The following is a 21,687-nucleotide window of genomic DNA, read 5'->3' as shown; positions in this document are numbered from 1 at the left end:
CAGCGGGAGATAAATTTGGTTGGTTTCTCATTTTGTCTGAGGATGTTCTTTACTTTGCTGTGTTAGGGTGTCATTTTAGGGATGTCAATCACAGATCTCGGGGTTCGGAGGAACCTGAAAAATCGACCTCTTTGTGCCAGCCCCCTGACCCCATGCCCACTCCCACTCCCCTACCCCTCCTGTCGTCTGAGGCTCATCTCCAGGCTTGTCAATGCTCTCGCCACAAGGAAGTTGCCCCTTATATGCGGGCCAGAATGGGTGTCCCTGTGGCTTCTAGAATTGGTCCTGGTTCTGTCTCTTGGAGCGCCAAAGTTAATGGAGAGAGGGGTTGGGGGTCTCAACTCTATTCCCCCACTGCTTTGGCTCGCAGCATTGGCCAGAGCTTCCAATGGGCCACCCTCTCCAATAATATGTCTTATCCAGAGGTGATAGTAAAAATATCAACCACTGGATCACCATCACAGAAGCAGACACCAGCTGAACTGGGGGGACTGGCCAAGCTCTTACCTATGCCTGAGGTCAGGCAACCTACTCTGTCCTCTTTGCTAATGGAGGTTAAACGGCCCAGTTCCTCCTCTTTGGGCTGCTTCTGTCTAACAGCATCCATCCCCCTTCTGCTAGGAGCACCCTGATTTCCTCTGGGGAACATCTCTGGGTCTGCCATTCGGAGCACTTGACTGGGCCTGAGCTGAAAGCCAACAGAGCATTCATCAGAGCCAGGAGATGCAGCAAGACTGGATCCTAAGGCCTTTGCCAGAGTCCCCGGATTCAGCCACACCTGAAGCTAGTCCTACATCTGGAATTTCTATTTACATGAGCCACTGAAGTCCCTTACTTGATTTAATCAAGTTAGGGTTTGATTTTCTGACACCCCCATTCTGGCCCCCAAGAATCCTAACTTCCCAACCTGCAAGCATGACTTTGAGGCCTCCCCTTCTCCGTCTTCCTCTGCTCCCCTCTCCAGCCGTGGTCTCTCCAGCAACACGTGGAACAGAGCAATCACCTCCTTCACCCCACTTTTGCTGACACCGCCTCAAAGTACACTAGCCGTTTGGCGGTGAACCGGCTACTTGTTCTTCCCCCCATCCACTCACGCGGGCCTTGGCCAGTACTCAGCTCCAGCACAGAGGGAACCAACCTGTGGTTTAGAACAAAATCACTGCACACAGGTCAGTTTAAGAGTGCCCTGGCCGAGGTCAGTGAGGGCTCAGGTGTTAACACGACGCAAGCTCCAGAAGGCAGGCACTGGTGTCTGCTTCACTCCCTACTCTATCCCCTGCGTCTAGAGCAGCCCCTAGCTCATAGTAGGTGCTTAAACAATAACTCTATGAATGAATGAATACACGCCAGGGGATGCTACGGTTCTAAGGAACACATTTCTCCTCTGACCAGTGGTTTGCTTTGTTCTTTGCGGTGCCTGGAGTTGTAACTAAAGGACGTAGGAACTGGTCATCAATAGTTTTCAGCTATAATAAAGGATTCTCGCAGAATAACTCCCTCTAGTTGCCTCTTTTACCCCAAAACCAGGTCACGATCCAGCTGGAGGCTATTCCTATTTTCACCTACAGGCATTTCTCAAAGCTTCTTCAAAACTCAAATTGGAGGTAACTGAGATTGATTACTCAGGGAACACAATTTTCAGATCTTTATGCCCAACAGGATCCGGAATTAGCACCAGCGCCTCCAGGAGAAATGCCTCTCTGGGGGGCTTGTTCTCTGTGCATCCTGACCATCGGCGACAGGTGGTAAGAAGGGGCAGGGGTGCTGGACTGATGAAACTGCAGACCTCGAGGGGACAGGAGAGGCTGCGCCTCTTGACAAAAGCTCCGCGACACTGGCCCTGAGTTTGCTCAGCGACACTCAGGTTTTGGAGCTACCTGCACACGCTGGGGGGAAACGTTGAAATGCTACAGAACAAAGAAAAGGACCCTGCTATTGTGATTTTGGAATACTCTAGCTGGCCCCTCCTTTCCTCTGAAGCTGGTGGTGATGATGTGAATTTCTGGAACGCACCCGCGGAGGTACAGCACAGCAGACTGGTTTCACAGCCGCCTCTCCACACCAGGTGGGCGCCCCAGCACTCAGGCCCAAGGACCAGACGAACCCAGCGGCCACCCAGCCTCTCTCCAGCCTGGCCCAAAGCCTGGACACGATGTCCCGGAGGCCCAGCAGCTGGGGGATGCCACCAGGGCACGACTCGCCTCTCTCCCAGAGCTCCACCCCCAAAGGACCAAGAAGCAGAGCTTCTGGGAAGGGACGGTGGGCAGGCTTCTGTGGGACCCCCAAGGGAGGGGCATAACTTCCATAAAGAATACAAGAGTCAAAGTCACTCCTCCACAAGAAGCAAACAGAGAAAAAGTCCAGTCCCCATGGTGTGAGCTTTGTGAGTCCGGAGACCTCCAAGATGGCAGGTTTGGTGTGGGGACCCCCACCAACAGCCCGTGAGCCAGACGGGCCCTGCACGAGGGCGCCACCACCAGAGAACGTGCAGGTGCCTGGCAGTTCTCTGTCCACCCCGGGGGCTGCACTGCCTTCTAGGAATTGTCAGACACGGAAGGGGGTGGGGGCACCCACAAGCCCCCACCCACTGTGGACCTTGGACAAGTCCACCTCACTGAAGAACCTGGCCCAGCCAGTGCTCTCAGCCGGCCTGAGGGGCTCCTGAAGAGCCGCCCCAGGGCTTCCTGGAGCTTTGAGGGGATGGGAGGGGGATGGTAGGCAAGCAGGCAGACCTCAGAACTTGCCAGACCCTGTAACAGAGCACTCTCCATGTATCTGCTCTATACACTGGCTGTGTCTGAGAACAAGGGGCTGAGCATACAGTTAGAGACCACTGAGCTAGATGCTCTCTGAGGACTCTGCCTCCCTAGAGCTCTGAGATGGGAGGACTCCACGTCATCAAAAGCAAAGTGAACAGACTTGATCATCGATACCTGACAATCTGGCATTTGATGAAACTATTTTACTCCTTCATAGTTGCCTGCATATAATTCCTTCTTCCTAAAGAAGACGTCCACATTCCCTGGCCACCATCCAGGGGAGCCCGCTCCCCAACTCTCAGTCCCACTGGTCTGTACAGAGTGCCCAGACTCCCCCCACTCTGAGCCCAGCTAATATGCATGTCTGTCTCCCCCAGGCCTCAGCGACACCTTTGAGGATGAGCCTTGGTCACGGCTGCTCTGCTGGGAGTCAGCTCAGGGCCTCTGTCCTGGCGGTCAGAAAGTGGCTGCTCCTTCTCCGGGCACAGCCGAGTCAGGAGGGTGGAAGCCTGGAGGTGCTGGGGACGCCTCCACCGCTGCACACGTGGTGGGGGTTTGTGGAGACAGCCTTGGGGCCTGTCCTTGGAGGGCGACCCTTACCTCTCAGTTCCTTGAGCCAATGAATCTGACTTTTTCTGCTTGCCACGCTGAATTGAGTTTCTCTGCAGCACACCAACTGAGGCCCTACTATGTGCCAGACAACCAAAAGGGTCCCAGCGACGTCATCTTCCAGCTGGATTATACATTCCTTATTGACAAGAACTCTGTCTCTCTCACACACACACACACACGCACGCGGCCCTAGGCATACAGTAGGTATGGTATCACTACTCACTGATGTAACACGTGCCCTCCGGAAACTTCTAGGCTGAAATGGGTGACAGCGGGCTGGACCCAGACCCACCAGCAATACACGTGCAACCAGCCTGAAGGCCAGCGTGGGGTTTTTCTTTTCCTCCCAGACCTCGCGTCCTGCTGGGTGTACATCTGGGCCCAACAACGGGAAGCCAACAGAAGCTCAGCCTGCTGCCAGGACAGGTGCGGAAACCAGGGCCCAGCCTGAGAGGCACAGCCCAGCCCCCTCACTCCCCAGAGCGTCCGCAGGGTCCACTCACTGAGGCTCACCCCGGGGGGTGTTTGCAGCAGAAACAGTCCCGAGGTCAGGCACCACCCCGGATCCCACTCTGGCCCACCCTTGGACACAGAAGAACCCGGGGCTGCAGTGATGCAGCACGTCATCCAGGTGATCACGCTGGATGGGCGGAAAAGAGGCAGAAGATTCCCTCCACCTTGGCGAGCCCTCAGACACCTCAAGACATACACACAGACGCGTTTTTCCCATGGAAACCCAAAGAAGCGTGGATTCTTCCCACCTTGACCCCTGCCTTCTATATCGCTGAATTTGGTGTCAACTTTGGAGGAAGTGCAGGCCTGACAACATGACAGCAGCGTTCACTCTGCATTATCAAGTCAAGAGGACACAGTCTGCAAACCTGCAGACTTCAGAGGACGGGAATAATAACCCCGGCACCTGAAAAACAACTCCCCTCCACATGACCAGCCGGAACCAGGGCACTGCTGCCGGGCCCAGACAGGACCACCACCCCACGCAGCCTGCCAGCCTCCCAGGCACCTTGTCGTGGGAACTCAGAGGGCAGGGAGCCGGCAATTTAGGGAGGCTCCACTCTCACCATGGGCCAGGCAGCCCCAGACTGGCCGGTCGCCCATCTGCTTCCCTCCCAAACTGCAGCATCCTAGCAGGCTGACACACATAGCATCTTCCCGAAGAGTTGTCGGGAACGACACCTCTGTACCTTGAAATACTTTTGAAAGGCGCGGGGGAAGGCAGCCATTTAAAGGCCACCTATGGCACTTCACCTTCCAAGTCAAAGAAAGCTTTTGAGAAGCGAATACCTTCTCCACTGAGCTACGTTTTATTTAAATAAACAGTTCCTACATCCCTGGCACCCAGAAGGGTCCTAGACATAGTACATGCTCAATAAATATGTGCTGAATTCATAAAACATCTCTTCCTTCTCTAAACTCCTCCTTCTGGTTACACATTAATTGAAGACCTATTATGCACAGGCACAGCACATTGTGCCTTCTCCTGCCTCGGAACCCTTTATCCACGGCATTTCCACTGTCTGCCTTATGGGGGACACCTCTCTCCCTCACGGAGCTGCAGCCTCCCTGGGAACACACACTAGTTGAGTACCTACTACGTGTTCTAACCACAGGTCAAGGCTACCTTGGAAACAGAGAGGAGAACAAGACCCCAAGCCTTGGGATCAGGACACATCTTCCCCAGCACGATGGGTTGGCAAGCTTTTTGATCTTTGCCAATCTGATAGGTGAAAAGTGGTATTTTCCTGTGGTTTAAAGTGACAGTTTTCTTACTACAAAGAAGGTTCCGAATCTTTCTAAATGTTTAAGATCCAACTAGTATTTATCTTTCTGGCTCCGTTTCTGTCCTTTGCACATGGGAGATATTCAAAATATCTAAAGACCAGTGTGGCCCCAACCCATCTGAGGAGGTGCTAGCCTCGGACGGCCCGGCCTTTGTCCCATTTTCCTGTTGATTTATCGGTTATTTTCTTAGTGTTGGTAGGAGCTCCTTACACATTAAGGAAAATATCTTTTGCCTGTGATATGTGTCTTTGGTTTGATTTATCGTGGTTTTGGCAATGCAGAAAGGTTTTATTTTTATGTCATTGAATATTTCAGTCTTTTATTTTATGGCTTCTAGGTTTAGGGTTATATTTAGAAAAGGCTTTCCCACTCTGATACTATCATATTTTTTGAAAAACTCACTTATGTTTTCTTTTAATATTTTTAAGTGTTCTTTCGATGTTTAGATTTCTGATCCATTTGGGATTTGTCCTGGCGTTAGGAGGAGGGAGGGATCCCACTTCCCTTTCTCAGGACGACTGCCGCTGCATCTCAGTCCCGATTACTGAGTGATCCATCCGTCCTCACTGATCTGCAATGACTCCCTCCTCATTCACTACATTTCCAGCTCTATTCGGGTCCATTTCTGCTCTCTTTTCCATTCCGCTGGTCTGTCCCACACTGCCTAGAACCCTACGGCTTCAGAACATATTTTAAAATCTGCTCTGGTTACCAGCCCGGCCCATCATTCCTCTTGTTCAGAACTTTCCTTCCTAGCCTGGCATGCCCATTTTTCCTCATGACCTTGACAATCAGCTTGTCCATTTCTAGATAAATCCTATTGTTACTTTCATTAACTAGCACTTAGTTAATGGGTTAATTTCGGGGAAATTGACGTATTTATGATACAGAATCTTTCCACCCAAGAATAAAGTCTGCCTTTTCATTTAAGTCTCTTTTGTGTCCCCCAGCAGTTGATTCTGTTTGTTTGTCCTCTCCAAATATCTGAATGTTGCTTCCTGGGTTTGCTCCCCGGTCTTTACACGTTCCGTGGCTAACGTAAGCAGGACCTTTCCTTGCTCCGTGTTTTCTAACTGGATGCTGTTTGCATGCAGGATGGCTCTTGATGTGGGGGTATTAATTGTGCTCGAGCCCCCAGGCCCTGTGCCCTGTGAGAGGCCGGCTGACACCAAGGCACTGTGCACGCTCCCCCTGGGCACAAGGAACTCATGCCCCGCACCTGTGCACTTGGCAGCACATCGCCCAGCGGCTGGCCAGCGCCCACTCTGCTTTGCCCAAATGGAACCAGTACGAAGGGCGCCCCAAGCAATAAGGCAGGCAGGGCCCCCACTCACACTGTTGGAGCAAGAAAGGGCCTGAGCCGGCAAACAAAGGCAAGATCTGGCCAGCGGCAGACAGGAACGAGGCTGGCAAAGGTGCCAGCCTCCACGCAGCCCCAGCCCTGCAATTAGGGCCCACAGGTCACTCTGGCCACAGCTGAACAAACCAGGGTGTAATTAACTTTCCACCCGGCTTTTTACACAGCAGCACTTCACCTGCGCCAGAAAAGGAGGGTCTGCCTTGCTGAGGAAATGCTCCTCGGTCCCAATCCTCAGGAAGGGGCACTGTGCACTCCAACCTGGTCCTGAAGGGAACTTCTGTTCTACGGAGGAAGGGGGCGGGGGGCAGCGAAATTAACACCCAGGGAGCACATCACATTTTTTGTTGTTGCTGTTTGAACCAAATCCCCCCTCTTATTTTTTTTACGTTGAGTATTCAAAAAAGCTGTGTCTGTCTGGAGTTTAGTTTGCAATTGCTCACCGTCCCCATCCATGTTCTCAGCACGAGCTGTTCAGACATCAAATCTTAGCTCAAGCTCTGTAGCCTTGAGCAAGATCCCCTCAGTCTCTCAGCCTCAGTCGCCCACTGTGTTAAATGGGGATGAATGGTGAAAAGTAGCACCTCCCTGACGGGATTGTCATGAAGACTAGGAGAGATCATTCCTTTATTCCACAAGCATGTATTATGCACCACTGTGTGCCAGGGGCTGGGCTAGGACAAAACAGACATGGCTCTTGTCCCCAGGAAGCCCAACAGTGTGGGGGAGACGGGTGATAAACACATTGACACAGTCACAGAATAACTACAGAAGCTGATGAGGGCTGTGGACCGTGTGGGGGGCAGGGGCTGCAGAGAGAGCCGTTGGGGAGGGCAGCACTTTGAGCCCCTGGAAGGCAGCAGGGACCCCGTGTGCCTCAGGGCCACCCCTCTGCACCCAGCCAGGAGCCTGGCCTGAGTCGGAGATCAGGGAACGAAGGCTTGAAGGGAAGAAACCCATCCTCGGCTCCAACCTGGTCCTGAAGGGAACTTCTGTTCTACGGAGGAAGTGCCTGGATCCCACTGTTAGACAGCTCAGTCTTTCTAAGGAGACTCCACCTGCCTCTCCCTTCCTATAAGGAAAACCCAAATCATGCCAGCAGCGCCTTTAGAGAGGAGCCCAGGGACCCCCCAAAGCCATCAGGGGCTCCAGCCCTGGGGACCCATGGCTTCCAGGACTGGCCCACTGCACACTCAGCTGCCAGCCCACTCCCGACATAATGAGGAGTGTCGCTGGGAAAGTTAGGTCTAGAACATGACAGCAGCGTAGATCAGCACCCAAACGTCCTCAGGCAGTTAGCCTCACTCATCCGGGCCAAAGCGGCAGTCAGTCCAAATCACAGAGTCTCCATAAAAGGCAGTATTCGTACCAGGGAGCAGTAAAACATTCCCCCTGAATCCAGACTGAAGGTCCACGGGTGACCTGCTTCAATGAGCACATAAAAAATTGGAGTCAGCCCCTGGTAAATCAAACCTCTCGTTCCTGCTTCCGCAGGGCCCCAGGAAGTTCCCAGAGACACTTTCTAGGGCAGGTGATGTCCTTGTGGCTCCTGGAAGATGATGAAAAATACCCCCTGCAACCGTTTAGAGGGCCCACATGGGCTTGGCCACCGCTTCACAAATTGCATCAATGTAAACCAGCTCATTCCCCGTTCCAGCATCATTCGCGTTAGCAGGACCTGAATTAATGGGGACTTTCTGTCAGTTCAGACAGCTACCAAATGCTTTGTGCCCACAAACGATGCTCCACTAGGAAAGACAAGCCCATCACACACATCAAGGCAGCCTTTATCTACTCTGTTGCAAAATCCCTAATCTACTGGCATATTGGTCTAAATTTAATAGTTTGATAGTATATGGACCCAGTATCAGTAACTCAAGCTGTATCCCCTTGAGTAGTGCTATTTAAAATAGGATTCCCCAAAATACGATAATGGAGAAGACCATGTCCCAACGTGGGAATCCATTCAGAAAACGTTCAGTTAACAAACGCAGAATACAAAACGGTATGGGCCCACGACTCCAGGCACATAAATATTTGTTACCCTGTGTGCAGGGGCCGGAGAGGAAGAAAGAGAAATTGAACAGCTGTTGGGGGCGTGAGGATCACCAGAGCCAACTGGATCCTTGCTTGTTTCATTTTGTCTCATAAAGATGCAGTGTTTGAGGGCTTGTGGGTTTAAGGTTGGTTTCTCAGACACAAATGAAAGGCGATGAGAGAGAGAGACAGAGAAGAGAGAGAGAACCATGAACAGGGCTTGGTGGGGCTGTCTGAGTTCTTGAAGTCCAGGCTTCAACAACTCCTCCTGGACCCAGCATTACCACTCCTGCTGAGGGACGATGGAGAAGGCGCCTTCCCAAGCTCCAGAGCCTCTGGAAATGAGGATTTCTTCAGTGCAGAGTCCCGGGATCTTCCTTAAGAATACCACCACCGCCAGTCTGGCAGGAGGCTCCCCCTTCCATGCTGAGCATCCCCACGGCAGAACCTCTCCCAACCTCACAGCTGCTCTCCCAGATTCTGATGGAACAAGGCACTGCCCTCCAACCCCAAACACCAAAGAAAGAGCCCAGAGGTCGCTGTGCTAAAGCAGACCACATTCAAGATCACCCCACAAACAGCCCACCCCTCTCCATGCAGCCTCTTCCCAACACGCTGACTGCCTGGAAGGGCTGCCCTTCCTGAGACACACCTGCGTGGCGAGGGTGTGCCACCTCCACACTCCAGGAGTGACAGCCCTCTGCAGGGGACAAGTGTTGTTCAAGGAGCAGACAGCAGGACTGACAGGTGGCATTGCCCTCGGGCCCCCAATTCTCAACAGCAGGGAAGCCCCACCTTCCCTCTAAACAAGACTCATTTGTTCCCTCAGAAACATCTGCTGAGCACCCAGAGCCTGCCCAGCCTCCGGAGACCACGGCCCCCTCTGAAATGGTCTTCATTGGGCTGTCAAGTGTCACCTTTCCTCCCAGAGTGTTCACTCCAGAAGGGCAGTGAGGCTCACCTGTGTCATCCCCAGGACAGAGACCAGATGACCAGTGATGAGCGTCCAGCAGACCCGTGAGCTTGGCCTGGGAGGGCCTGCTATTGCATTTTGGTACCAGTTCCAAACTTTTAAAGCAGAAGCCAATTTGCAAACAACATCTTATGCTAAAGGCAAATGTATAACACCGACTTTTTAAAGTGAATAGCTCTGATGGGAGAGGGTGTCAGAGCCCCCTTGGTTGAACAGCCCCCAATACCCAGCCCAATAGTCCTAGAGACACCCCGGGGGACACAGTGTGAAAACCACTGCATGATCAAAGGGTATGAAGGCGTCCTGGGTAGGGACCTGTTTTGAATAATACGCACGCAATTCCTAATGGCTTATCCTGTCATTGGGTAATCCTAAGAACCTAATACCTAGGGGGTCTCCTCACATATCTCTTCCATGTCAGGGAGACTCTCCCAGATGGCCACACCTTTCTTGGGTAGTAACGAATTTCTCAGGGATGCTATTAGGCAAGATCATTTCCCATACTCTTTCAAGGCATTTCTGACTCCCTTCCAATGGTCCAGGGTTTGGGGATATTCCTGGCTCCCGTGTCCCCATGGAGGTTGTTAGTGGGGTCCTGTTAGGAGTATTGGTGGATACCACCAGCACTGATAAGGATGGCTGGAGACCCTGCAAACAGGGCTACCATGATTTCGGCCAAGGTCTGAGGCTGTAGAGAGAAGAGACTGCCACTGGGAAGAGAATCCCAGCCAGGACTGAAGCACAATTAGCTACCATTTCTTATTTCTAGCACAGACCCCCACATACAGCCCCAAAGTCTCACATTTTCCCTTCTCCACCTAGAAACACCACCATTCTCAAAAGTGTGGTGAGAGACAAGAGAACCGTCTTGATTCTGAAGTACTAGAGGAAGGGGCAGCCTGACGAGTGATGGGGATAGGACCTCACTCCAAGAGCCGTGAGAATCAACAGAGCATCACTTAGCAGGGGTCCTCAGAGGCCCTGCTTTAATGACTAGATGAGAATGGCATGGACTTTTCCATTTAGAAAACAAAGAGAATAGCTTTTAATTAGAAAATCAATTAATTGATTGTTTTTAAAGTAAATGACAATATTTCATTCTTATAGTTAAGAGTCTACCTCAGTTCTTGGCTAAATCAAGAAATACACCGGCATCTATTATTTTCTCAAGTCGGATAGAGTTCACAGCCCAGGGTCCTGAAGAGGCCCTGGCTTGGCCAACAAATTGCTATGTGACCTTGGTCAAGCAATCACCTTTCCCTTTCAACTCCTCAGTATTCTAAGATTATAAGTTAGCCATCACCTCTCTTGGTTGAAATATCACAAATTCCAAATGACTGGGGTTTGGTTTGCAAAGCCCACAAAAGTCCAAAGCTGTAAGAGTCCTCTTGGGTCTACTGTTTTGGATATCTGTTCCCTCCAGAGGTTGAGAATGGGGACGTGGTCTAGCCAGGACTATGCAGGTACAGATGTCACTAGAGGGAAAGTCATAGCCATTCCCCAAACATTTGGCTTTCAAACTGCCAAGATGGCATGAAAGGTAGGGGAAGCCAGGGCTTTGAGTTCCAACCTGCTTCTGACCAACAAATCTCCCCCCCAAACAGATGACAGGTCCCTTTTCGAATATTGGTCTGAGATTTTAGGTCCTCTCCCCACAAACCGGCATCCAGAGGGTTTCATCAACAACCATGATGGAGGGAGATGTCTGGGGATAGCTGTGTAAGGAACAAAGACGCTCTGGACTCCCTGCTCAGAGCCTGGAAATATGTCAACCCCTACCCCTGTAGCATGGCTGCCACACCCCAGGGAATACACATGCCCCCCATTCCCCACCCATCCACCACACATGCCCCAGACACACAGACACACACAATTCATAAAGTCTTAAATTGCTCCCATAAAACCATGGCCTTGCCCACCTTCTCTGAGGCACCTAGGAAGCAGGGCTACAGTCAGGTCTAAAGGAACAGCTCCTAGCCACCCTTCTCCTCCCACTCAGAGAAGCAGGAGGCCAAGCACAGAGGTGGGACCAGGTCCCTCTCTGCATGGGCTCTTCCTGGCCTTGGAAATTCTCCCGTCCTATCATGAAGCCCGCCTCAGTGCTCCCTCCTTCACACAGCTCTCCACACTTAAGCTGCTTAACTTTGCACTAATAGCCTCTTAATTTCTGGGTTTCCAAAAGGCCTTGCAGAAATCCGGGGTGCAGACCCACCCACTGAAGGCCCACGTACTATAGAGTGCAGTTTGAGGGGGCAGGGACAGTGTGCCTCCACCTAATTCCTGCCTGCCGGAAAGCCATTGCTTTTATTTTTAATTTCATTTAAAAGGTGGATACAGGGTACCCAAGACACCACAATAAAATGACATTAACTGTAAAATTACATTATTAATTCTTTAATCTCACTTGAGGCTTCAAGCTGTTGCTATGTCCAATTATCCGTATAACCACCTGTCAGAATCCCGGCACTATTTAGCATTACCTCCAGGACAGCGGTGGGCCCGGTGGTCCGTCAGGTCTGCCAGAGACTCGAAGTCCTGCTGACAGTGATCGCAGGTGTAAATTGACTCATCCTCCATGTCTTCATCGTCCTCATTTCTCTCCTCTTGACTTGTCACGCTGTTCCTGTCTTCTAGCGCACGGCTGGTTTTCCGATCACACTCCGGCTCTCCTTCTAGGCCTCCTGCCAACAGGAAGAATACAGTCCATGTCAGCTGACAGGGTCTTGGGGAAGGGTTTTAAAAGAATCGCCCGGCATTTATTAAGATACATTTAATTACTCTACCTCCCAGGGTCCATTATTCTTGACATCTCTCAGTGTATTAATATATGGGGGGGGGGGGGGGGTTGTAGCATATGGTGCCATAATTCTCAACTAGATTCTTTAATTCTTGGTGCAAATCTTCTAGGGGGATTTCCTGTCATCTTCCCTCTGTGCATGGATGCTGAGGGTCATGACCCATCACAGAGGTGAAAATGTCTTATCATTTTATCTCCTAAAAACCCAATTCTCTTACACACTTCTCTGGAGCCTCCATCAGCTGTTCCTAATGCACCTAAACTTTTAGTTTCCCCCAAAGCCTTGCAATTTAGAGCTGGGAGATCTCTTAGCCAAGTTCACCTTCCATACAATAAGCCTCCCAATATGGTGATGTTGGCTCAGTTCTTCATAAAGATGTCCTGATTCTGGAACTCAGGAAGCACATGTGTTTGCAGGACCACAGATAGATCGCAAGCTTAACATGCACCTAAGCCCTCACTTGTGCCCTGGTATCACCCTAGACAGTGAGAACCAGCCTTAGAATCATTCCACCAATTTCTTTAAAGTAAAATACCTATGCTATGCTTAGCACTGTGCAGACAAGTAGCTAAACTGTAGAGAAAAGTGAATTAACGATCATGATAACAATGCCTTGCGTTTATGGAGCGTTCTGTGCTTTTATAAAGCCACAGTTACACACATATAGCCCCATTTCACAGTCTCACACATCTTAGAGATAAAAGGAGGTTCAAGCAATCATGGTCCCCCCTGCCCGCAGAGGGGGACAGCTTTGTTATTCCCATTTCACAGGGAAGGCACCTGGCATCCAGCCAGGGGGATGCAACATCCCCAGCACCCCAGATGTGGAACTCGACATCCTGACTCCTGTCTAGTGCACGTCCCTGCCCAGCTGTGGGAAATGCAGCATAGCCTCAACCTGAGAGAGGAACAGGACGTATCAAGAACTTGTAAGTCAAAGCGCAAAAAACACGTGGTATATATAACACAGAGAATATATCAGTAATCCCAATAAATGTCAGTGGATTAAACTTGCCCTTTAAAATACAGAGACTCAGACTGGAAAATCAAAGCGCATATTGTCTCTTCCCACAATCTGTCCCAAAAAACAGATCTCCCCGTCCAGAAACTAGCACTGATTTAAATCAAAGAGAGACATCTCTATTATGTGTAAAGATATTTATGCAAACATAAGTCACATACGCAAAAGTGTGTGTGTGCGTGCACATGCGTCTGTGCACGTGTGTGTCTCACACACAACACTGCAGTTACAGAAAAAACTTCAGTGCACAACCATTACACCCCTGAGGGCTGGTCGCCAAAGCAAGACAGAGAAACGAAGCAAAGAACGCATTCAATTCGAGGTGGAAGCCACAGTCCTATAAATATTTCAATTTAGAAACAGATAATGTTATAAGGGCTCTATTTCTCCCATCCACGTGGAACACGCACTTCCAAGCACCCGACGTCAAGAAGCAGCAATCACAAATCAGCTCATTGGAGAGCCAGCTGCTGCCTTCCGTGGCAGGGAACGTGGCATGACACGCCGCTTGGAACTGCGCTGAGGTAGTAAAAATCAATGTTTCCATTTGTGGCCCATCAAAACATCTCTCTTCTTACCAATTAAGGGATGTACAATTTTTAGGTTCTTTTATTATCAGAACACACCGACTCCCGGCAATACAGAAATCCCATTAAAAGCAAGGCAGCATATTTATCTCAGGAAATCTGATCTGCTGCTGCGGCGTCGGCAAGAAATAGAAATATCATTTGGAGCCTTCAACGTTACAAGTCATCACACAACCATGGTTACACAGTCAAGCGCCATCTCTGAAATTCCTAGTTTACAGTCTCTTCCCTCAATAAAAAACAAAATGTTCTGAAGGGAGGAAAAAAGAACCATAATTCTGGCTTTATCTACTACACCAGCTCTCCAGATAATCAGTCACATTCAGCACCACACTTGTGCTACTTTACTTAACACACAATTTAATAGACATATTTAAATTATCCCCTTGTTTGTTTTGGGGTTTTTTTCACCATATTTACTTGGCAGCACTTTCCATAATAGCTCATCTGATCCACAACTGGAACCACAAACATTACAATGCATTTGATCTCTCTAAATCTGGTACATCCTGTTGACTCAGGAGTAGATAAATCAGAATGTCAACTCTCGGGTTTTTATAAGGCAAAAACCCATAAAGTCATCCAAGAGTATAAATTTGTTTTAAGGAACTGTCACCTCCCCTGCTGCCCTCTACTAATGGGAAGGCGGGAGAGGGGAGGCAGGCAAAGGTGGGGACCTCATCATCTGGTGTCCCCTGGGGTCGCACAGCAGCCAGCCTGAACCTCAGGAAGCCAGAGAGGGAAAACGCGGGGGCCTGAAGAAGTTTGGGGGAGCGGGACTTCCCTGAAGACCCAGCCCCCGAGGGGCGCTCCGCTCCGTCAGCAGAATCAGGACCTCGAGAACAGCTAGCCCTCCATCCTGCTCAGGGCTTCGCTCTTTGCAAGGCACTTTCATGGCCCACAGTATCTGAACCTCACAATAGAAAAAAAGAGTAAATGGTGTAATTCTTCCATCCACAGATGAGAAAACAGAGGCTCTGAGGGGTCACCCAAAGCCACGCAAGGGTTTGAACCTACAAGTTCTGATCTCAAGCAGCACCCACTTCCACCAGGCCTGGGACCTGCTGGAGCCCCAAGCTCTCCAAGGCCCGGGAGGTGGGAGCTCAAAGGACAGAGAGTGCCAGTCCCCTCTGGAGCACGCTCTGGGGTCTCCTCACTCCCATGCCCAACCTGAACAGCTGCTTAGGAAGCCTCTGGGGACTGAATGAATGGACTTCTCCTACTCCCTTGACCCAGCTCTGGCTAGTCAGAGATGGCCCTGACTGTCCCACGCCCCATCCTCATCCAGCCCCAGAGGTCCCCACGGGTCCTCACTCAAGTGAGCACAGAGGAGGCTGGGCCCAGAGGCCACAACTGACCCTGTCTGAGTCCCCATCCCAAGTGCTGCCTCGCGTTTCCAACATGGTGACCTCCTGGGCCTGAGCTACAGTTGACCCGCTGGTCTCTCCAACCACCCCGGACAGATGACGCAGAGTCAGCAGGCCAGGAGCCCATTTCTTTTCCACTGAGGCCTCCAGGGCTGGGAAGGACTTCCCCAAAACGGGCTGCTGGCGCCCTTCCCTCAGGCCTGGGGCTGCCTGGGGCAACCTGAAGCACACCCAGGGAAGGCCCAAGCTAAACATTTCGAAAAGGGCTCGCTCCCTCAGGGCCACGTGCACGGGACAGGAAACGGAATTGGCACCATAAATGCCAGCCTCTCTGTCCTGTTGACCAAGCTCCCTACCTCCCCAGCCTCACGCCCCACCCGGGACAACTCAAGGCCTAGTTGTTTTCCAACGTGCATACCTCCATCCTTTAGCCCAGGAGTCCACCAAGAGCAGCAAGCATTTATTGAGCACTTGCTGTGTGCCAGGTACCTTCCGAGCACAGCCAGCCGGGCAGCCCTATGAGTTGAGCACCATCGTATCCCCATTTTACCAGTGAGCACACTGGCGGTCTGTGAGGTGATGATGCTTAAGTGAGACCACTAGTGGCAGGTTTCAAACACGGCTATGTCTGACTATTAACCACTCCCCACAGTAGAGATTCAATGAAGAAACGAGCCAAGTGTCGAGGAATTTGTAAACCCCTCAATGTCATATGTAGGGTCCTTGTCCGGCCCCCAAGATCCAGCAGGGGTTTTGCTGATCTCTCTGACCTAGCACTCGTCTCCGCAGCCACATGGGCCTTCTCTCAATCCCCTGGACCGCAAGTGTGTTCCGCCAAGGGCTTCACACTCCTGTTCCCCTGGAACTCTTCACACCCTAACAGGGCTCCCCACAGGGCTGAGTCCAGCGCCAGGATAAAGGGAAAGGGGAGAGGCCCGGGGGGCCAGGCTGCCCGCAGACTGCCAGGCCTGAGAACAGGACATTTCCTACCTTCTCAGGGAGGCTTCTGGAGCTCATGAGTCAGGGCCATGGGGGCCTCACAGCTCCCGAGGGCCAGCTGAGAGAGGCTCAGCCTGAGAACACCCGAGAGTTTCTTCCCTCCGACCCCGGTTCCCCGCCAGCACGTGGGTCAGAGAGAACCTCACCAAGAAGGCTGCCTCTTCTCCTCCCTGGGAGGGACCATGGGGATCAGCTAGCCAGCACAGAACCCTGGGCAGTCCGAGAACTAATCAGGGGCCTCCAGGAGTCCCATCTCTGGGGCCCCAGGGCTGAGTACCTGCTCAGTGGAGGCAGGAGGCCAAGAGCAGCCCCCATACACCCGGGATAGAGAAAACAAGGGCAGAGTCTGAGAGGCGGGAGATATACCAGTGCCAATAATCACACACATTCGCCCATTCTTCCCTTCCTTCATCCCACAAATATTTAATGAGTGTCTGCTCTGTGCCAGGCATAACACACCCATATTGCTACAACATACAGGGTGTTCCACAGTCCCATTCATCTTGGTGGCCTCAAAGCCCACATGAGGCCTGGCACGGAGAAGATGCTTAATAAATATGGGGTGGGTGAATGAATGAATAGATGAATGAATGAATGCCGAAGAGGAGGGATAGGTGGTAAGACCTGCAGCCTGGGCTGGGGTCAGTCCCAGACCTGGGTTCCAGTCTTAGCTCTAGTACCCCCCACCCCACCCCATGAGTGACTTTGAGTAAGACACTTCTGCCTGAGCCTGATTCCTCCTATGTCAACGAGGAGCCTGATCATGATAGACACTGTCCTCTCCTGCCTCACGGGGCAGAGGTGAGGCTCACCTGAATGGATGGCCACTGACGCAAGAAGAATTGTGCACACGGTTACACACCAGACGTGTAAGTCCAGGAGCCCTGTGGGGTTTCCAGGGAGCTGAGAGGAGCTGGAGCAGGTGGGAAGAGAAGGGAGTGGGCAAAGGTGAGGTGAGGGTGCAGGGGACCAGGGAGGGGTGGAGCGGGACAGGAGGGAATGCTAGGAACAGGAAGGGCGCCAGGTGAGAGCAGGGAGGCAGGAGAGTCAGCCCCGGAGGCTGGCGAGCCCTGGGAAGGTCTTCCCACTTCTCATTCCTTCTCCTAATCAGACGTGGACGGGAGACTGCACCATCCACCTCCACAGAAATCAGAACCACCAGGGAGTGAATTCTAGGCACGTCCAAGGCGTGAGCAGGGAACCCAACTGTACAGGCAGCGTCGGGAATGCCAGTGTAGAGTGGGCTCCAGTGGGGCTGACGGAACCAAGTTATTGCAATAAAGATGGTTATTAAGCAACAACACACACAAGCAGCCAACAGCTGGAGTCACGTTTCAGGCTCTGTCGAGGTGACAGAGAGAGAACAGAAAAGAATCACTTTGGAGCCAGCCTGTCTAGGTTCAAATCCACACGCCATCACTTAGTGGCTGGGGGACCTTGGACAAGTCATTTACCCTCTCTGAGAAAAATTTAATGAAGTTAAATTATTTTAATGAGGTATTACATACAAAGCGTGATACCTGGCCCACAGTAAAACTTCAGAAGACAGTAGCTACGATTATCCTGTCTTACCGCTGTTGTTAGCATTCAAACCCACATGCGCAGCACCACGACTTGGATAGGAGGCAGAGACAATCATACCACAAGGGAGGTTCTGGCAGGAGGCCTCGGAGGAGGCTCCTGAGGATGGAGAGTGTCAGGGCGCACACCCCCTTGAAAGGCACAGAAACGTCTACACAGACAAAAAAATCCAGTGGACCAGGAGAGGAAAATCCTGGGCTCAAGTCTGGGCTCCCCTCCACGCCGTGCGACCTTGAGCGAATTACAAGCCCACCTCCTCCAGAAACAGCGTGACCTCTGGTCTGTCCTGGCCAGCCCCCAGGGAGACAGTGTAGACGTGTTTAGCCTACAATTCACAAGCCCACTTCTCCTGCACTCTCACCCTGGATGTAGTTGGGGGGCCTCCCAACTGAACTACAGTCCAGGGAGGGTCTACCATTTCCAGAGAGTTTATCCCAGAGCAACATTTTTTTAAAGAGAAAACTCATACTCCAACTAACAGCCGGCAAGTTTCCTACACTCCATGGTTCACTAGCAGTATGTTCCCGAGGCTCAGGATGGGAGGAAGCACCTTTGGAACCTGGGCCGGGTCAAATCCCTGGCGTAGCTTCAGCTTGGTGTTTGGGCCCCGCTGGTAGAGAAGGACACGTCTCCATGAACACTTTCTCACGCGCTCCTGGGCTGGGGGATGGAGGACGAGAGGGGCTGGGCTGGGGCTGGGGCTGGGAGAGGAGCCCGCCAACCCCAATTAGACATTCTGCTTGTGCATCCATTGCTGGCCCCAAATTCCACGAAGCAGCCACTATTTATCTTCAGGTTTAAAATATTTGCAGTGCAGGCAGCGGGGTAACATTTAACACTCAGCCTAAAGGGTGCCCTTGGCAGCAGAGCTGTAGGCAAATATTTTAACACATAATTTGCTGTCCAAGTTCCACTTCTTAAATAAGGAAGCAACTTCCGAATGGCTATCTGGGGTCACCTGTTTCTCCCCTGCCCGCGCTGATGGCTCTGTGGATGGAATTTCCAACGTGGTCAGCACTGTGCTGAACATGACCCAGGCTGCACCACACAGGCCCTGCTGGGGTGCTCCGCCCTGGCTGACGATGCAGGACTGGGGACAGGGCCTCCCGCTCCACAGGCCCATGGCTGACCACAAAACTGATAAGGACCGACCAGAGAATGTCTCTTTTGTTGTCAGGAATTCTAGAACCTGAGGCCAAAATGATTACCAGCGTGATGGCAACCACTTGCCTTAGACCAGACCTTCCAATTCATTTGCATCCTTCACCCAGTGACCTATGGCCCAGTTAGGGAGACGTTACCATTAGACCTATTGCACAGAAGGCAAAACTGAGGCTCAGATGGGTGAGACAGCCCACTCTGACACTCAGAAGATGAGTGGACCGAAGCTCCCAACTCCAATGCCCCCATCATTATGCAAATGAGTAGAATGGCTGGGCAGGGCTGGGGGGAATGTACACACATCCAAGGGGGTGGCCCCCACTCAAACATAGTCACCACACAGAAAATTGAGGCTCAGAGCAAACACATTGCTGCTGTTTTGTTTTTTGGGTTTTTTTGCTGAGGACAATTCGCCCTGAGCTAACATCTGTCGCCAATCTTTCTCTATTTTCTATGTGGGTCACTGCCACAGCATGGCTGCCGACAAGTGGTGTAGGTCCATGCCTGGGAACCGAACCTGGGCCACTGAAGAGGAGCATGCTGAACTTAACCACTAGGCCACCGGGCTGGCCCCAGAAATCTCTGGATTTTTAACTGTTGACTTCAAGGTTTAAGAAACACAGCATGGGCAAAACAATAGGTCTTACAGGGCTGGATGCAGCCTGGGGGTGCCCCCTGAGGGTCTTTGCCATGGGGCATGCCCAGCAAGAGCCACGCCCCTGCCCCAGGGTGATCTGCTCGGTCCTCACCAGACAGGGAGGTTAACTAAGCAGTGATGAAAGTGTCCCTTCTTTGGAGATTTAAGACTAGCGTTCAAGTCCACTCCTGTGTGACCTTGGTTACCTACACTTCTGGGCCTCCGTTTCCTCACCTAGAAAACAAGGATGATATCACCCCCTCCCGCTCAGGACTCGGGAGCTCCCTATGGGGGCAAAGAGAGACGGCAGCTTCCCGTGGACCCGGCTCCCAACTGTGACAGGTAAGGAAGCAGCGGAAAGAAAAATGGCCGATGGGCGGGAGGGAAGGAGGGAGAGGCAGAGCAGGAAGGGGGACAAAAAGCAATCACAAACACTCCCACCAAAAAGGAAAAAATTCTATTTTTCCAGCAAGTGGTTAACAGTGTCGCTCCTCCAAGCCTCACAATCTTAATAAAACTGATCTCGCCACATGCAGTAATGAAGAACAGTCGGCCAGAGCCACCTTGGAACCCGGAAAATTGTGCACTGTTACCTCCTCGTGACCTCCTGAGGCTGTGACCACGCTGCCCTCTCCTTGCTGTCATGTTTGTCTCTGACGGCCGCTGGGAAGGAGGAGATAGAGGCGCGGGGCGGAGGTGGGTAGGGAGGGAGGACAGTGGGGCAGCGTGGGGAGCTCGATAAATCCAGCTAATTTGCGGCAGCACCATGGCCTGGAGCTCCTAATTGCTCCTGGTCCTGGAGCAGAACTCAGGGCCAGGATGCTGGGGCACAAATCACCCCCTGGTGGCCACGGCAGAAAGACGAGCCCCCTGGTGGGGAGAGAAGGGGGCAGGGGAGGGGTGTGTACCCCAAACGCAGGACAGGTGGCCAGGCCGGGCAAGGGCGGCTTGGGGTCAAAGGCAGATGGAACCCAGAGCAGACAGCCACGCGGCGGTCGCTGGGGGATCCCGGCAGATCACTCCCTCTCTGGGCCTCAGTTTCTCCATCTGTAGATTAAGGCCTGGACCATACATTTAAAGTGCACCTTAGCGACTCGTCGCAGTGCCAGGGGCAGGCCCGAGGGCAGGAGGCCGACACGTGACCTTCACACTATGGAAGCCCCACTCCGCCTGCTTCAGACACTGGGATGCCCGAGTGCGGGGCTTTACAGGAGTTCCGCTGTAAAACCAGAGAGTGCGCAGAAGTTCACCCAGCCAGCTCCTCCTCGCCGACCAGGTCTCAGCTCCAGAACCTTCACCCCACCCCCGGGGGTCGGGCCCCCCACGGGAGCTCTGGGCGCTCACCAGGCACCTCTCCTCCGGCTGCAGGGACATCCAATCGGGACATCCGATCGCCTTCCGTGTGGGGAGCAGGCTCCAGGTGGACAGCGTCAACGTGGGTGCTGTGCCCCCGGCTCTCCCTACCCCAGCAGCACCCCGCAGAGGGCCCGGCACACAGCAGGTGCCCCATCAACGTCTGTTGAGTGGAGGAGTGAACAAAGCAGTCCGGAAGGGCCCTTCCGACGCTAGCATTTAAAGATCCAGCCACGGGTCTGTGCAGCTCTGAGGAGGGACGGGTCAGTGGGAGCAGAGCTGGGAACAGGACCCCCGTCCTGCTGCTGCCCCAGGACGCGGGGACCGGAGAGCAGAGCGCCCAGGCACTGCTGGAACCCAGAGGCCAGCTGCCCCCGTGATCCTCCACCCCAAGGTCTCCCGTCCAGCCCCAGGGGGCCTGGGAGGCCAGGAGCCCCCCTGCCTCCAGACACAGTGGCGAGGCTGGATAAAGCCTTTAAAAATTAACAAGCAGCTGGGCCCGGAGACAGCCTGGTGCGCGGCCACCTTCCCGGGAAGCCTGAAGTAGCGCCTGGAGAAAAGGGAGCGTGTCTGATGGAGTGGTTCTCACCATGTTGTTGCTACTGAGGAGGAGCCAAATGATGGCACCCTCGGCTGCCAGAAGCC

At 52.5% G+C, this 21,687-nt stretch overlaps 1 protein-coding gene across 1 annotated transcript in view; it reads right to left on the bottom strand.

Moving 5' to 3' along the window:
- The window catches only part of ZNF423 (zinc finger protein 423), a 321,245-nt gene that overhangs the window by 204,597 nt on the left and 94,961 nt on the right, over positions 1–21,687 (bottom strand). The window contains exon 3 of the mRNA XM_004431589.3: positions 12,019–12,219. Within this exon, the coding sequence (XP_004431646.2) occupies positions 12,019–12,219 (201 nt within the window). The remainder of the gene's footprint in view (positions 1–12,018; positions 12,220–21,687) is intronic.

Source organism: Ceratotherium simum, chromosome 30, assembly GCF_057802395.1.
Source record: "Ceratotherium simum simum isolate JZ-2026a chromosome 30, ASM5780239v1, whole genome shotgun sequence".
Classification (NCBI taxonomy): domain Eukaryota; kingdom Metazoa; phylum Chordata; class Mammalia; order Perissodactyla; family Rhinocerotidae; genus Ceratotherium; species Ceratotherium simum.
The sequence above is the reverse complement of the archived record's forward strand: the minus strand, read 5'-3'. Positions and strand labels throughout refer to the sequence as shown.